This window comes from Apiospora kogelbergensis (assembly GCF_038363985.1).
Source record: "Apiospora kogelbergensis strain CBS 113332 chromosome Unknown utg000009l_segment0_segment0, whole genome shotgun sequence".
In the NCBI taxonomy this organism is placed as follows: Eukaryota; Fungi; Ascomycota; class Sordariomycetes; order Amphisphaeriales; family Apiosporaceae; genus Apiospora; species Apiospora kogelbergensis.
In genome coordinates, this window is record NW_027117426.1 from 204,361 (window position 1) to 218,078 (window position 13,718).

At 52.2% G+C, this 13,718-nt stretch overlaps 5 protein-coding genes across 5 annotated transcripts; all 5 read right to left on the bottom strand.

Moving 5' to 3' along the window:
- Nucleotides 1-583: 583 nt before the first annotated feature.
- On the bottom strand, nucleotides 584-2,663 carry PG998_013094 (uncharacterized protein; the record flags this gene model as incomplete). The annotated part of the gene is made up of 2 exons (XM_066879910.1): nucleotides 584-2,412; nucleotides 2,462-2,663. 2 exons carry the CDS (start codon nucleotides 2,661-2,663, stop codon nucleotides 584-586), a joined length of 2,031 nt encoding a protein of 676 aa, XP_066724049.1.
- A 975-nt stretch (nucleotides 2,664-3,638) lies between these two features.
- PG998_013095 (uncharacterized protein) lies at nucleotides 3,639-6,494 on the bottom strand (the record flags this gene model as incomplete). Its single annotated transcript, XM_066879911.1, has 6 exons — nucleotides 3,639-4,049; nucleotides 4,095-4,251; nucleotides 4,304-4,581; nucleotides 5,074-5,093; nucleotides 5,203-6,125; nucleotides 6,184-6,494. 6 exons carry the CDS (start codon nucleotides 6,492-6,494, stop codon nucleotides 3,639-3,641), a joined length of 2,100 nt encoding a protein of 699 aa, XP_066724050.1.
- A 604-nt stretch (nucleotides 6,495-7,098) lies between these two features.
- PG998_013096 (uncharacterized protein) lies at nucleotides 7,099-9,053 on the bottom strand (the record flags this gene model as incomplete). The annotated part of the gene is made up of 3 exons (XM_066879912.1): nucleotides 7,099-8,163; nucleotides 8,217-8,514; nucleotides 8,575-9,053. The coding sequence occupies 3 exons, from the start codon at nucleotides 9,051-9,053 to the stop codon at nucleotides 7,099-7,101; spliced, it is 1,842 nt and encodes a 613-aa protein (XP_066724051.1).
- A 646-nt stretch (nucleotides 9,054-9,699) lies between these two features.
- On the bottom strand, nucleotides 9,700-11,501 carry PG998_013097 (uncharacterized protein; the record flags this gene model as incomplete). Its single annotated transcript, XM_066879913.1, has 2 exons — nucleotides 9,700-10,580; nucleotides 10,634-11,501. The coding sequence occupies 2 exons, from the start codon at nucleotides 11,499-11,501 to the stop codon at nucleotides 9,700-9,702; spliced, it is 1,749 nt and encodes a 582-aa protein (XP_066724052.1).
- A 1,043-nt stretch (nucleotides 11,502-12,544) lies between these two features.
- Nucleotides 12,545-12,772, bottom strand: PG998_013098 (uncharacterized protein; the record flags this gene model as incomplete). The annotated part of the gene is made up of 1 exon (XM_066879914.1): nucleotides 12,545-12,772. The coding sequence occupies one exon, from the start codon at nucleotides 12,770-12,772 to the stop codon at nucleotides 12,545-12,547; it is 228 nt and encodes a 75-aa protein (XP_066724053.1).
- Between the last annotated feature and the right edge of the window lie 946 nt (nucleotides 12,773-13,718).

The window sequence follows — 13,718 nt, forward strand, 5'->3', positions numbered from 1 at the left end:
GAGGAAGCGCCGTGTGGAATGCGACGAGGCCAAGCCTAGCTGTTCGGACTGCGTCAAGCTCAACGGCGCTTATGAGAGATACCAGGGGAAGCCATCTGAGCCGCCGCATGTAATACTAGACCGGAAACCTAGGAAGACAGTTGATCCAACTCCCGCTAGTAAGTCCCAGGTAAAAGGCAACAACATTAGTACCGCCACAAGCGGGGGAGATAGAATATCGTCCTCCATTAAAGATACCGATGAGCTCTTCGTTATTCATTTTAGAAGCTCGTGTTTGAATTTAAAGTATTATTTCGAGAGAAGGAATGATCTCCTTATCCTTACATCTGTAGATCTACTTTACATATTTCTAGACGGTATAATGAACGCCTTCCGAGACAAACCCGCACGGCAATATGTGTTGACACAGGACTTATGGAGTATGTGAAATGAGTTGGTTAAAGAGGGAAAGAAGGGATCTCTGAGGAGCAACTCTGAGATGTGACTATATATATTTATAGACAAGGCACATGACTGCCACTTCAACAAAGCAGTCAATCACGGATAAAATATGCCAGGACAGACTCCATGATAATGAAAAGGCCTACCACAAAATGACCGTCTCCCACCGGGGATTGAAGTCCTTCCACCTGCTCATGCGAATCTCGCCAGCCCCGACCTTTCGGGCGATGTATGGGTGCATCGAAATTCGCTCTACCAGCATCACACGAAGCCACCACCTGTCATGATCAGGGGAAAAACCACGGAGCCAGGGCTTTTCCGTGGTGCGCATTTCCACCAATGCACAGACAACGATAAAGTCGAAGATAACCCTCCCTTCGCTCTTTATACCTCTTTGAGCCCAGATCCGCTCTTGGTCTGACGACTTGCACTCCAGGTACCCCAGTATTACACCTTTTCGACCCCTTATCGTTGCGGATAAATGGTCCCTACCAACGAGGCGGAACCTTTGGTCTACCGAAGCGACCGTCGTATTGAAGACCAAGCAACCAGGTAGCATGTTGGCGATTCTACATTCGTCGAAAGCGATGTCTTGATGAGCAATGGCCTCCCAAGGACTCTGAGGACACTGTTCCCATGCGTCATTTGTGGGCGGCCAGTTCGGATGCGATATGGGTTGGACAAGTGGCAAATCGGCCACACTTTTTAATTCGGTCATGTCAACATGCTCTGTGACCCATTTCTGTTCAACATCCAGCTTGCGCAGATCACCTCCACTGCCTTCCGGGTCATGGTAATAGAAACATGCCACTATGCTTGCCGTTTGTCCATATTCGGTCGTGAGATATATCGTGCCAGGGGAGCCCATCCAGCGATACTGAACGGGTTCCGCCCAACGCGCCCAGCTCCAGCTTGGGATCGACACGCCATCTATCTCGAGATGGACACCAGGATCAGCAACTTCCGATGATGCAGGTCCCCACATAAGCGCCTGTGGTAGGTATCTCTCTGGCAGCCCGAAGAGCATACGAGACCCGAAAGAGCTTGACACCACCTTAGCGGGACCAGAAAAGGCATTCAGTATGTCAGAAGGATAGGTGAGCTCGCGCCTAGTGTACTCTTCGACCCAGGTGCAATATTGCCACAGGTTTGGTGGTCTTCGCTCTGCCCAATTAAGTTCCTTGCTGTCAACTTGGGAACTGACATAGCCATGGCTCCAAGTAACCTCCTCCTCTTCCCTTATGAGTCGAAGCCAATCTTCGGCTTCCTCAGGGCCACAGCGAAGACGCCGCAGATGGTCTACGTGCGGTACGAGCTCTATGTCTTTATAGCTCCACGTCTCCATCTCCGAGGCTCTTGCTTCTGGGCACTCGAATCTGACTTCATGCTCGGTTACGAATATAATTCTCCTGGACAGTAGCCTTTCTTGGAATGTCCAGCCACGCCTGTTCCATCGAGAAGAATATACGTTCATACCCCTTGTGTTCGGATAGAAATCTCGGTCCACGCCGTTTACGTCGTGCACACTCTCGGGAACGGAAGGATTCGGGTATCTTGGACGGTTTTTGTAACCGGGTAGACCTGTTCCATCATTGTTGTTGAGAGCAGCAGCAATTGTGAGAGTTGCAGATCGGTAGATGGCATCCATGTTCTGGATTTGTTCCATCTTGGAGGCCAAATCATCCTGGACAATGCATAGTCGGTCGACCCATAAATACTTCTCACCCATATCCTTGCACAACGACATGGCATCGGTGAGAATCCCAGGCAGCCCAACTTCGGCGAGGCTACCTGGCGCCTCCAGCCTCGTGACGAGATCTCGTTGGAGCTGGAAATCGCCAGTGCCACCACTTTTCCACATATAGCTGAGCGCTATGAAACGAGGTGTCCCAGTGGGTTGGCAGATATTGAGGTTGATAACATCAATGACACGAAAGTCATGCGGTAACTCTACTATTGTGCTTTTTGCATCTGCTGTAAGTCAGCACACGAATTCCAAACAAGCCACGGAGCGGATTACCTTCTGTAGTCCAACCTTCCTCGCAATCTTGGTGGACATTATCGCAGCGGCTGATCCAACGTTTGAGAAGTTCAATATCGAAATAGTCCACTGTCCATCTTTCCAAATGATGCAAATGGGGCTTCCCTTTTCGAGTGTAGTAGAATTTGAACTGGGGAGTGATGCGCAACTCTCTCTTGTCAGCCCTGACGACACAAACCATAAGTATTAAAGGAATGATGGGTTCTTCATCCTTGAGTGACTTTAGGTGTGAATTGAAAGGATTGCTTCGCCGAAAGTGTCTGAAGTAGAACGGCCCCCGAATGTGTAGAATGCAATCGCTTTGGAAACCTAGTTGGTCTTCTTCGTGATGGTATCGGGCTTGAAGGGATTCCCAAACCGCCTGGCAAAGTAGGCAACAGCTCTTGTTGCTCGACATCTGCTCAGGAGTCAAAGAATATTCCAGACACTCAACACTTGGAAACCTGAGTGGTATGTGGACATCTGGACAATCCCATATTTGGCACTTGTCGCAAAGTAAACTTGCTCGTTCGTTGGGATCTCCCATTGCGGCAATCTTCGCACTCTCGAGGCTCTGGCATCCATGGATGTTAAGGAGATTGCAAATCGCATCAGCCTCGATCTCACGCGCTTACTCCAATGCGTTTCCACGAAACCCCGCACATTTCTTTTCGTCATCCACCAGTAAAATCTCCTCCTTAAGATGATCCGTTTCCGCACCGTTGTCCAATAGAAACTGCACCAGCGCCGCATTCCTCATTGATATGGCGGCTTTTAAAAACCTTGCGCTCGTCTGCATCGTGCAACTGACATCGGCTCCATGGTCTACCAGCCACTGCAGCACCTTGGGGTAAACGTTACCGTGGTTACGCCAGCTCAGCAGCGAAGCGTTCAGAAGAACCCAACGGTATATTGCGTATATAAAGAGAGCGTGTGTTGGGAATGTACTTGAGATGTGACACCACGATGAGGCGTTGTATGCCGCAGAGCCAGCACTTGGATAAAATGGTCCGGTTGTCTCTGTTGTACAAAGTTGGTGAAGGTCTAATATTCTTTGTTTCCTGCCGTGACATTTACCGCTACCACGTCTTTCTTGCCAGGATCCCATCGCATACCGTTGCCGGTTAGGGCGCTGCCTACCGACATCAAAGACCCAGTGTTAATTGTATCGCTAGGACTAGGCGATACCGCATACGTCGGGTCGATCTCGTACCAAACGGAAAGCGGCCACGAGGCCATCGTAGTGGATCCACGCCGCGACCATGACGGCTACGTGGAAGATCTGATGGCTGGCGCCGTAGACGTCGAAGACGCGGGGCGCCCACCGCTCGGGGATCCTGCAGGCGTAGATGGCGGCCCCGACGAGGTTGGACGTCGCCATCCAGCCCATCCACACAAGCGACATGTGCGACCTCTGCACATCCCAGCCGTAGCGTGCAAGGCCATGGACAACGAAAATGATGGAGCTCAGCCCGAAGCCGGCGTAGAAGCAGGCGCGCCACTTGCGGAACTTCGGGGTGGCAAAGTGCGGGTGGAGCGTGAGGATAGCGCAAGTAACTGCGGTTCCAGTCGTCTGTTCTGCTGTTAACTATAGGATATCGTCGCGAGGTTGACATGTTTTGGGACAACTGACAGACATCCAATAGAGTAGACGTAACCTTGGATCGCAGAAGAATCCATAGTAAATGGTCGGTATTCCAGCTCTCCACATCAATATGAGGATGCCCATGTAGTCAAGCTTGTTGCAGATTGACGCCAACGGATGGCTATGATTCCATAGGATATGGAAACTAAACGTCGTAAGTTAGGTACCAAGGGCCGTACAGCAAGGCACATACTTACGTCGCGGAAAACAGAAAGCATACCGACACACCTAGACAATACGTCGAGACAACAACCAAGTCCGCCACTTGACTGTTGGGTTGGTATTTGTATACACACTCTTTGAAGTGAAGAGGCAAGGCGGCAAAAGCTGCGGCGCCAGCGAGGTGCGTGTAAGCGTTGATGGTCTGGTTGTGTAAGTAGGAGAGGCTTTGGAGCGACCTCCATACAGAACCCGAAGTCGGTCTTCCATCCTCGTCAGCAATGATCTCGAGCGAGGCGGACCAATCATTGTGTGCCTGTAACCGGATAGGATGTACTCGTTATCTTGCTGCCACGCGGGGATCTCGTGGAAGGAAAGTAGGCGGGCATGGTTGTGCCAGGACGGAGACTCATTATTGCCGCCAGGGCTGAGTTCCTTGCTGAGCAAGGGTGATGAATCCAGCTCGACAGATCGGGAGCCTTGGCAGCAATTCATTTTTCACGCGGAGTTGAGGAAGCAGGGAGAGATAGGGGAAATGAGCAGCACTCAAAAATATTAAATACCCTAGTTAATGTACATCCTTTGTGCACATACTTCAAGAAAACCAAATACCAACCCGCTGATGCCACTGCAGCAAACACTAATGGAATGTGGTTGGGAACTGTAAAGTCAGAGGGTCCCAAGTGAACAACGTGCAGCCAACAGTAGCACTTGGCACTGCACGTGCCCCTATTCAGCACCAACACCCTTCTCCACCACCGTTATATGTTACATTGCATGTCTTGTCAACTCGTATATGGAAACGAACCGCAGAGTTGGCTGAGACACCTTTTCATCCTTCAAGCGCAGCGTGGTCATTGCCTACTACTGCGCCAGATAACTCCATTTGCCATAGGTTCAATCGCAACACAAATGTAGGTTCAACCCAGCCGCGTACAGATCCCATACTCTTTCAGCGCCAATCCCACCTGAACCATACCCCCAATAGCCGGCACATAAAAGACAGTAGCGAACAGGAACCGCACGAGTGCCATGTTCCACATCGTGTCTCGCTCCATGGCCACTTCGTAAACGCCCCGAACCCACGCGCTCGAGAAGGTCCCGATCAGCAGCCACGTCGCCATCCAGCCCGCCTGCGCCGGCGTGCTCTCGTTGTGCTGAAAGTTGGACAGGAAGCCGACGATGAGGAGCGGCGACGCGGCCAGCGACACCACGGCCAAGCGGTACAGCCGCCGCTTCCACTTGTTCGGCGGCGGCACGTCGTACAGCCGCTCCATGTCGACGGCGGCGACGACGCCGTCGAAGACGCCGCCCTCCTTGCGCGCCCGCTCCATGTCCGGCGTGTGCACCAGGTACATGGTCTGGTACTCGGGCGTCAGGATCCCGACCGCGAAGTTCACCATCGACATGATGGCGTATGGCGCCACCGTCAGCCCGAAGGCCGCGTAGCCGTACTTCTGGACCTGCGCGCCGCGGGCGGCGTGGTACAACGTGACGATGCCCCAGATGGCCTGCACGAAGCCGACGAGCATCTTTGGGATGTTGTACGTGTAGGATAGCTTGACTTGGTCCACGGTCCCAACGGCGGCGCGCTCACCAATCAGGACCTCTTGATCTTCATCCCCGGCTGCTACATCTTTGCGCGCTCCGAGATGATGCTGCCTAACGTTTCCTCGCTGGCCCATAGATGCCCCTCCATCGCAAGATCTCAGTGGCGTACGAGGCGGTAATTCCATGAGCTGGTAAGTCGTGGACGTGGGCATTACGCATGTGCCGTAGAGCTTGCGTCCCCTCGGCACGATTCTAGGTTCCTTGAGCCTCTGCTTGTCCATGATTATCGCACTGGCCGAATTATCCTCACTGGAATAGATGTGTAAGTGTCAATATGTCAAACAGAGTGTGGCGAGCTGGCACTCACCATATGCGGATCATGGCCAGCGCACCCGATTTGGCAGCGCGGCGCAGGTCATCATGCCGAATAGTTCCCGAATGGGTGAAGATTCGTTTCAGCGTGTTCAGAACACCAAACCCGGGGATAAACAGGGCGGTGATAGCAGCAATTAGCGACTCGGTAAAAGAAGCCCCCGGGTTGGAGTGGAGGGTCGCCGCGTGCGCCAAGTAATTTGCAAAGAAGAAGGCAGCGTAGTCATACCATTCCGGTGGTACGCATATAATCCGGGGGTCGCCGTGATTTGTCGTGCCAGGAGGCGCCTGAATAGTGAAGTTCATAGCTCCGAGGGCCTTAAAGTAGATAAGAGTATCTTGATGGGAGGGGACATCCGCCAATGCTCCTGCGACAAACGCAAACGTATCGGGGTGGAGAGATGTTAGAAATAGTGAAACAATCGGGGGTCGCGAGTAAAGAGCGCGCAGCCAATGATGGCACTGGCGGCCCCCAGCAACTGCTCAACTTCTGCATTGGCTTGTACAGCTGAGTCCCCAATGCCAAGCAACGCCTCAACGAATCAGCTTGTTCAGCTCGTGGCGTTTGCTTCTCGGGTTACATGCAGGTAGCGAATGAATCCAAACCAACGCTCCGAATCGCTTTGCTTTTCCCCGCATCCAATTCTATGACTGGATGGCCACGCCGTCGGCTGCAACCATTCCGTCACCCATAGCAGGGATAAAGTGCGCCGGCGAGTTCGCGACAATTGAGCTGTGGAGCCTCGTCAAGACTGATGACCCCAGCCTGATCTTTGGGGATTATGTGGCATCAAAAAACATCTTCGGGGAGGTAATATGCGACGTGTTCTTTGATCGATACCTTGCCAAATCCTGGTTGAGCGTGCAGTCAGATTCATGGGTTGACGATGGAAGGCTGCTCGATTCAGACCTAGTCTCTATCGCCTCGCCCCCTAGAAAGCAAACTCCTATATTCCTCCTCTTCTTGCAAAACTCTTGAACACAACGGCTTCGGTTCATCAACATCCTGGCGCAGGACGTAGCGGCGCAGCCACCAAGGCGCGTACTCGCAGACTTGGTACCGCGCGAACGTCCGCGTGCGTATCGAGAAGACATCGTCTAGTTGTTCCAGCGTCTTCTGTCGCGTTTCGGGCACGAATAGGAAAACCAGAATGAACGCCACGAGGTTCAGGAACGCGTAGAGGATGAAGGCACCCTGCGACCCCAAAGCCGTCTCGAGTCGGGGGAACGTTAGAGACAGAACTGCCGCCCAGAAGTTGGTGGTCGCCACAGCAAGAGCCATGCCAAGCTCCCTATGGAATCGAGGGAAGACCTCGGCCGAGTACGAGTTCGGTACGGGACCCATTCCGGGTGAATACAGTGCGCAGAAGACGTAGATGAGGATGACCAGAAGGGCAAAGTGTGCCGGGTTATTTGCCGGTATGCTAAAAGTCAGCCCGGCGCAGAACATGGCAAGGGCCATCAGTGGCAGGGTCAAGAGCAGCAGTGTCCTTCTCCCAAGGGTGTCCATTGTCCAGATGGCGGGGAAGGCCCCAAGGAAGTTGACAAGTCCAAAGAGAACGGTAGCTATCAGGGCCCCATACCTGGAGAAGCCGGCACCCAAGAAGATGGATGAAGAATAGAACGAGATGATGTTGATGCCGCAAAGTTGCTGCGAGATCATGACCGAAAACGATGACAGTGTGGCTCGCCGTATTCGTGGGACGGAGTAGAGGTCAATGAACTGCCTGCCAAAGGACATCTTCTCCTTGGGCTGGTCCTTAAATGTTTCAATGGAGTGGTAGGCGATATAAACCTCCCTAGCGGCCTGAAGCTTTGAGTTGCGAAGCCGGCACAGTGACTCAAAGGCTTCCTTGTATCGTAAGTTCTTCATCAACCAAGCTGGGGACTCCGGGCATTGCCAGATAAGGACCGTAAGAGGAATGGCAGGCAGGGCAGGTGCCACGAGTTGCAGTCTCCAAGTCAACTCCCCGAACTAGCACGGATGTTGGTTAGAGTCGCTAAATGACACTGATACGAGTTGCTCACATTGAAGAATGCCACGTTTGCCAGAAAGCCGGCGAAAACACCAAACGCGACCCACATCTGCCATGAGACAGCAAGCCCTCCCCGGATGGAGGGAGGAGCGCACTCGGCGGCCAATATGGAAACGGTACTGGCGCTGATACCCAGGCCGATACCGACCACGGTTCGGAAGACCAAAAGCTGCGGCCAGGTCCGGCTGAGTGAGGATGCGACATTGAATACAAGACACAACAGCGCGCCCGCGAAGACAGCGCCGCGTCGACCAAATCGGCGGTTAAGAGGCTCGGAAAGCCATGCACCACTGTTAAAGGGACTGGTCAGTAGAAGCCCTCGCTCATGCCGCTTTGAATGGAGCCCTTACACAATTGCAGTACTGAGATAAATTGCGCTGTTGATCAGGCCAACCAGCAGAGTGTCCCTAAAGCTCGAAGAACCAATTCCGAATTCGTTGGGAAAGTAAAGATTGGCACCATTCATAGAAGCTTGTGCCCATCCCTGTTCAATCGCGCCAATGGAGCAGACCAGTATTGTGAAGTAGAGCGCCTTGGGCTGCCTCCATTTTCGATCGGTTTCGAGCGTCAGTGCCTGGAGTTCTGCATGTGTGATGTTGGGGATCTGGTCTACAGGCACTTCGCCTCGTGACAAAATCGCGGCTTTATCAAACAAATCAAAGTATTCCGATAGATCGCATTTTCTGACAATGACATGGACGACAGCCTGCCGGATGAGGATTTGGATATCTTCCGGAGAATCACCAACTGTGGTTTGTGTGGGTGAGGCCGTGTCGGAAATGATGTCGTCATTATGATTCTCTCCTGGCAGCGCATCGTAACCACGCATTTTGATCGTGGGCTTGTCGGGTTCGATTCAAAACCCAATGCAAAGTATTGAGATGTCGGGATCAATTAAAGAATGAATGCAAAGTCACGAGAAGTTCGAAATCGAAGTAATAGGAACGGGAAGGTGGGAATGTGGGTGCCTGGTGCATGTCCATCTGCGCATCGTCGCAAGTGCCCTGAAAAGCCGGGGGTCCGGGGCGCCCCACCCTATTTATCATCCCCCAACACCCTAAAAACTCACCTAGCGATTAGTTCCCGGCCCATCATCTAATCCTCCGACGAGCCTCAACTTTAAGCAGACATCATGCGACCAATTTCAATTGCTGTTTCTCAATGTTTCTCGGGCCGGAGTCACAGCGCACAGTACATAGTTGCCGGTTGTTGTTATTTTGTCCAAGATTAGATGCTAAGTCGGTCCCGGAAACGCGCAAGTGCGTGCTGTAAGCTGACAACATGCATCAACGCCCTTCCAATTCAATGTCCTTCAAACATGCCAAGTCAAGCCAGCCACGACCCCATTCTCCGAGCGACACCGTCATTTCTATTTCTATCTCTATTTCTATTTCTATTCAAATTAGTTGACCACCCGCATTTTCCGTAGGTCTCACCAGCACTGCGCCGTCCGCCAAACACCGACGTCCCAATGGCTACCGCCTCGAAAGTAGCACCCCCGCAAAGGCCCGCATTTGGGTGGTATCCCAACGAAAGAAAGCATACACGATAATGGCCATGGCCATGGTTATGACAGTCCATACCCAGATAGAGGGTGCATCCGCATCGCCCAGCTCTCTAATGTTCATCCCGAACGCCGACGTGGTGAACGACAGCGGCACGAACACCAGGGCGAGCTTTGTCAACTTTGTGACGCTTCGGGCTTCCGCAAAAGCCTTCTGCGACTCCTGGAGAGTTGCGTTATGAGCGACGATCCCGATCCCTTCGAAACACTCGTCGCATAGCCCCTCGGCACGACGAAGCGCGGCGCGGAAGTCGTCGAGCACCGAAGCCATCTCGCCCGCGCCTTGATTGATTGGGTTGTTGATGACGGCTTGGTACGCTGGCCTTTTCATGAAACCCTCCACGAAGGCGATGGTCTCCCGGAGGCTGTCGATGTGACGCTTCAAGATCGGCCGGGTGTACGGCAGGTTGGACATTGTCGGGCTCTCTTGGGCAGTCACGGCAGAATGGGCTATCTCGCTTCGAACATTCGACTCTATAATATCCAGCAGGGCCACTTCGGAGTACAACGCGAATTTGAATATCGGACTCAGGGAGTACAGCGGATCAATAGCAGCTTGCGCGCTATCGAGGTGCTGGTCATATTCTTCGAAGAGTATCGATGCGCTTTGGTGTTGAGCATGCGGTGCACTATCGTGCCGGCTGCGCCTTCCGCGTTCAAGAGCGATCCTGGGTTTGAAGATGGAAATGGGCTGGAATATAATTTCTGAGTGGTCCAATTTGGGCATTTTCGGTCGCCAGGGCCCGTCCAGACCCTCATCAAGACTGCGACCGACATCCGACCATACTGTGCCTGGACCCACATTAGCTTCTTCTTGAACACGTAGATATTCCGCCAGGACTTACTCGTCCACCCTCCATTTCTGTTGGCAACAATACTGATAGAAATGATTTGCTCGATTGCGAAGTGGTTTGCATCCAGCATTACGAACTCTCTCACAATGGAGTAAGCCACATCCATATCGGGGGACTCCAGAGTTGATAGTTGGGATATGTACGCTGTCATCCTCTGCGATGTCTGTCTCCGGATATGCTCAAGGTTCTCAAGAACGGCATCTCTATGTGTCGGTTGCTTTCTTCCAGTCAGCTTGCCAATCGTCGGGATCCGAAGCCCGATGGTCTCTGCTTGGACCGAGGGGAGGCGAGGTGCCATGTTTCGCCTCGAGGTGTTGTTTCCGGACTCTGACCAGAAGCACAAGTGCCTCTGATAAAAGTCTGGGTCGATTCGGAATTTAGCCCCAAGGGCATTAAGCCACTCAGCTGTTGGATATCCCTTTAGTACAACGAGATTGGCTGTCGACTTATCGACCGTCTGCAATTGGTCCACGGTGCTCAATTGCTGTATCCGTTTTTCCGGCCCCTCTTGCCAATTGAGTACCATGAGGAATGGGAATGGCTCAAACTGATGGGCGGCTGTCGTCGGGCGGTACCTTGTTGTGGTGGCGCGATGTTCGTATGGTCGCCATAGAAAGTCGCCCAGGCTCAGAAAGCGCGGGCCAGAGTACAACGACTTGAAGCTGGATAGGCGCGAGAACTCTCTTACTGTCTCTGCATAGTCCTTTGCACATTCTGGGAGGCGAATTGTGAGACCGGCTATCAGGAGTAGTCCAGGGGTGGGCTTACTGATGTTGCCACTGTGGCGGCGACAGCAACTGTCACGCGATGCCTTGCTGTCACCCGTAGGTACTCGCCTTGCTTGTTCGAAGCTTCCCATGGTTACTGAAGTCGGCAGGATATGTAGTGAAGGTCGTATTAGGTGTAAGCAGGATGTGGAACTCGAGTTTCATTCTTTTTTCTCTTCAGTTCGATGTCATGGTGTATGGAACTCGGCTTGATAGTCCAGGCTTGCCCCTATCGTAACTTTCAATGCCTGGATCGCGATATCGATAAATATATGGGATCAAGAGCATTATTATATCTAACAAAAGTTGCTTCTCAAGTTCAAGATACTGTCTATGGTAAATTTTTTGGCGCCAAATCGAGTGGTGCCTTGGAAGACTACTTGGTGTTGTGCATCAACAGATCAACGCCGAGATGCCTGATCAAGATGCAGGAAGTTTCCTGGTGTCTGAGAAATAGCAGATGCGATATCCACAGTCGGGCGCATCAGAGTGCCCGACAGCTCTGCGAACTACTGTATCCCACAGCATGAACTAAATATCCTTGACCTGGTGTATGGTGGAGTGTTTGTTCATCGGATTGATCCTGAAAAGGAACAGAGCATGTTGGTTTTCATGGAGCATTAACTGCATTGCATCCTAGGGCAAAGGCACATGCACCAACTGGTGCATCTAATTACGTTGAAACATCGAGGTACGATCATCGCTGCAACCACCAGGGTGCGGATACTACCCTACATTTTCAGACCGTTGCCAGTTCTTGCTTTTTTTCGGTTCAATGTCGAGCTGCCAGCCATCCGACCCGTGCAACACCTTACCCATTTAGCCATTTAATACTTTCGCCTAGGTACCATCGCCCACCATCGCTTGTTGATCTTTTCTAACTCTGTTCTCGCCCTCGTCCGCATCGACGCCCTCTTCTCGGCACTAAAAGCACGCAGCCCGAAGGCATTCTAATTACAGTATTGGAATTTTGGTCGGAGGTCTCTGAAAAGGGGCTTCGAATACTCTCAGGGCGTAGCCTTCATACATGACAACACGCCGTATAGATTTGAATAGACGATTTTCGGATAAGGGGGGGAGGCGCGGATAGTTGATCAATCTAGGTAGGCTACAGTTTGCTGGCAACCCACTTCCATCATGCATTTCGTGGTGGCACGACGCCTTGTGTGACTTCAGTTGGTCCACTGGCCTCGCTGCTGGACTTGTCACCCTCACCATCACCATCCGCATGCGTGCGCTCATCCTTGCCCTTTCCCTTATCCTCATCCTTAGCAGCACCGTTGTCCTCGTCCTTAGCAACACCCTTATCTTCACCCTCAACTTTATCCTTGTTTCCATCCCCATCCTTGTTTCCACCCCCCATCCTTGTTTCCATCCCCATCCTTGTTTCCATCCCCATCCTCCTCCTTCCCGACGCCCTTGTTCTCAGCACTCTCCACCTCCTGGCTATCTTCCGATTTCTTATCGACACCATGCACATGAACTACATTGCCATCCATCACGACTTGCTCCCCCTTTCAAATCCGTGGCTTGTGCCAGGACCGCTGGATTCGGAAGCTGCTAGTGCATCCCAGTGCTCTTTCCATGGTTGCCGTTTCTCTGGGATGGGTGTCTCATCCCGGCACGGCTTGACCCCTGCTGGCGGCATCTTCGATCTGATTGTGATCGGGGATTGTAACACAATAACTGAAACACAGATTCAGCCCGACTGAGAACATGCATTCGAATTGAACAGTATGAGGACTTACTTGGAGTGAGCTGGATATCCTCTTCTTACAGGGTAAGTGCGCGCTGAACTTGTGAACGAGAGTGAAGAGCTGGAAATGGTGATCAGACTTCATACCTACCTCGGGCATCAGGAATAAATACATAAGGGCCTGCTCTGGCTGATTTTCCTCCTGACTCTTAGGAGATCATCGCCTCATCGCCATAGCCTTAGGCGTTTTTTAACACTACGAATGAAAGACTCGTTTCACTTGGGCGCCAAAGTAAAGTGTCCAACTACTGTAACGACAGCCCAGTAGACTGCTCGGTCCTGAACGTGGCATATAAGACGATTGCATATACACTCCACTTTTGTAGGAGAAATACTACATAAAGCAGCAGGCTGAGAAGCCCACACTTACGATAGGCCATGGAGCCATCTAAGCCACCTGTGCCTCCTGCAAGCAATTGGAGATTAAATTGGCTGTGATTTCCCCAGAACCACTCATTGTCGCATGTCGGTTGAGTTTCGCCCGGCGGACCAGAACCTGCAACCGCAAGTTCGGCGAAGCTGGTAAGTACGTGGCTGAGCGTGTGCAACCCCT